Genomic DNA, 3,058 nt, shown 5'->3' on the forward strand with positions numbered 1-3,058 from the left:
ACAGCTTGAGGCTCCTGTCTCGAAAAAAAAAAAGAGAGAGAAAAGACAAAAATTAACTGTTGGTGGTCTAATAAACTGGTACATATATTTTATTTATCTTCTACTTCATAAAAGATTAACAACTCACAAGAAAAGTCATATCTTTTGACCCATAATCACATTTTTGACAATTCATCCTTCGGAAATGATTCAATGCAAAGATGAACAAAAAGCTACCAAGATGTTTGTTTCCACATTATACGTGATAACAAGAAAAGTACAACTCCTACTAGAACATGCACTAACCTACATGTTCAGTAAGCAGGAACTCATTTGGTAAATTCTACCCCATCAAAATTACAGAATAATGTTCAGTCATTAAAAATGAGAATATGTCCAAGGCCACACTTAATTGAAAAGAAAACAGAGAATACTCACAAATCTAAACAGTAATCACTTTGGGCGATGAGACTGTTGGCAGTTCTTGGTCTGTCTACTTTGGTAGGTTTTCCTCATTTCTAAAATAAGCACATAACTGTTAGGATAAAAGAACGTAAGACAACTACATGCTACATATAAAGTATAAGAAACATTTATTACATAAAGATCAAATAGTAGAAAAAATATTATGCTGTTTTACATTACCAAAAACTGGAAAGTAATATCTAAAAAATGAAAATTGTATTCAGAAGGCAAAATCGTATAATTTACTTTTTTCAGTTTTTCTCTCATTATAGTACTTTTACTGTAGTCTTTGTATAGATTTTGGTTTACCGGAGAAAGTATATAATATGGTCCTTTGATGTTTCATTCATAAAAGTAACATATTTCAGTAAATTCATCTGACATGCTATCTAATAAATGGGAAATGAATATTTGCTTTCTGTTTTGACAAACATTTGCTGGTAACCAGCCTATAAATTAAAACTTACAATAGGAGTATACTTTTATGCCTTAAAATGAAAATTTAAAAAGTTATGCGACTAGTAAAGGAAAAACAATTTGTACAGAATTGTCTGTCATCTTCGTATTACAGCAGTATTAATGCTAGCATATACTAAAGTATATACTCAAGTGTAGTAACTGGTTATTCTTTGTTACCCAGCAAAACTGTTCATTGTAGGATCAAACTCTTCATCATCAACAAGAAATGCTGTTGACATGGGTAAGCAGAAATTTAACTTTTTATCTTAATAGTAGGCTTTAAGCCAGTTTAGGTATTATTAGGTATAACCTGTGTTCAGGTCCAGGTTAAAAAGAAAAGAAACTGATTCTGATTTTACCTTTTAAAGTTCTGGGGCAGTGCTTGTGGCTCAAAGGAGTAGGGCACTGGCCCCATAGGCCAGAGATGGCGGGTCCAAACCCAGCCCCAGCCAAAAACTGCAAAAAAAAAAAAAAAAAGTTCCAGCCAAATTTCTTAAGGCTTCTCTAGAATCATATTGACTTACGATGTCTTATGTAACATGACTATACATAATTAAATGTTAACTGTCTATTTGAGGATAGAAATTTTCCTTAAAGCCTTTTCACTGTTAGTACTATAGCAAAAACAACAGCATCAACAAAATCCCAAGTATTTTGCATGTGATTTCAGCACTTGTTGTATTAACAGTTATTTAATCCTTTTTTAAACATTCTTTGAGGATTTATGTATGTTGAAAACTTAAATAATTGGCTCTTTAATATAACTGTAAAATGAATAAAAATCATTTAAAATAAGCTCTTCTAGAAATAAGACATTATTTCCTTCAGTAAATACAGATGAAGAGTGTCAATTCAGTTTTTCAGGGTCTTAGCCTTATTCTCTGCTAGGACTATCAGTTGTAGAATATTAAGTCACAATTCTTGTGACCATCCATACAAGATACTAGTGAGCAAGGAGAATTGGAGTAGAAGAAAAATTTATGAAGGAAGCTGTCCAAAACTTCTGGGGTCCAGGAAACAAAAAGGAATCCTGCTCCCCAGACAGAGGAGACTGTAGCAGTTGTGAGCTTCCTAGGAAGAAGACGGGTCAGAGAAACACACTTGTCTGCCCCACAGAGCAAGTAGATGGATGGATACTTAACACGTTTGCAGAAGATGGAAATATTCTAAATGAAAGGTAAATTGAGAAATAATCTGTTATTTGGAAAACTAGTGAAAAATATGGATAGAATTCAGTGGGATACCATGAAGAGAATAGAAATATTTTGTTTTTTGCACACTGACAATCATGTGAATAAAAAAAGGGCAAATTTTCTTTTATTGTGTTACAAATATCCTTTTTGTGTTTTCCATCCCATCAGCCTGCTCAGTCCTGGGAGTTGCACAGCTGGACTCTGTGATCATTGCTTCACCTCCTATTGAAGATGGAGTTAATCTTTCCTTGGAGCATTTACAGCCTTACTGGGAAGAGTTAGAAAACCTGGTTCAGAGCAAAAAGATTGTTGCTATAGGTACCTCTGATTTGGACAAAACACAGTTGGAGCAGCTCTACCAGTGGGCACAGGTAAAGGACGGTGACATCCTGAGCACTTGGAGAAGGACCAGCCCTTTTCAGTCTTTGCTGCACACTGTTGAGTGCCCTGCACACAGCAGACACTGGGGGGTGACTCTGCCAAATGCAGGAGATTTTTGTGTGTGTTGAGGAGTGGGTGGTTTCGGGGGGGATTAATCTAAATCGTAGGAGTTTTTTTTCCCACATCTAATTGAACTGAATGTTAATCCCAGTTAAAATGAGTGATAAAACGCTAGTAAATGTATTGAAGCATTTATAGCCAAATGAATTAAGGCCATTTCCTTCAGTTTTATTTATGTGCTGAAAATATTACATTCTTCTTTAGGTATTAGACCATGGCTCTAATTTCTGAAGTAAAGGAATATTATATGTAACAAATATGGGCAGCACTTGTGGCTCAGTGGGTAGGGTGCTGGCCCCATATACTGAGGGTGGTAGGTTTGAACCCAGCCACGGCCAAACTGCAACAAAAAATAGCCAGGTGGTGGGCCCCTGTAGTCCCAGCTACTCGGGAGGCTGAGGCAAGAGAATCGCCTAAGCCCAGGAGTTGGAGGTTGCTGTGAGCTGTGATGCCACAGCACT

The 3,058-nt window shown here is 36.0% G+C and overlaps 1 protein-coding gene across 1 annotated transcript in view; it reads left to right on the forward strand.

Annotated features, from left to right (window-relative positions):
- Window positions 1–3,058, forward strand: part of GCLM (glutamate-cysteine ligase modifier subunit) — a 17,044-nt gene that overhangs the window by 8,580 nt on the left and 5,406 nt on the right. The window contains exons 4-5 of the mRNA XM_003784144.2: window positions 1,085–1,144; window positions 2,265–2,467. Of these exons, the coding sequence (XP_003784192.1) occupies window positions 1,085–1,144; window positions 2,265–2,467 (263 nt within the window). The remainder of the gene's footprint in view (window positions 1–1,084; window positions 1,145–2,264; window positions 2,468–3,058) is intronic.

Source organism: Otolemur garnettii, unplaced genomic scaffold, assembly GCF_000181295.1.
Source record: "Otolemur garnettii isolate 467f Iridium unplaced genomic scaffold, OtoGar3 scaffold00010, whole genome shotgun sequence".
Taxonomy (NCBI): domain Eukaryota; kingdom Metazoa; phylum Chordata; class Mammalia; order Primates; family Galagidae; genus Otolemur; species Otolemur garnettii.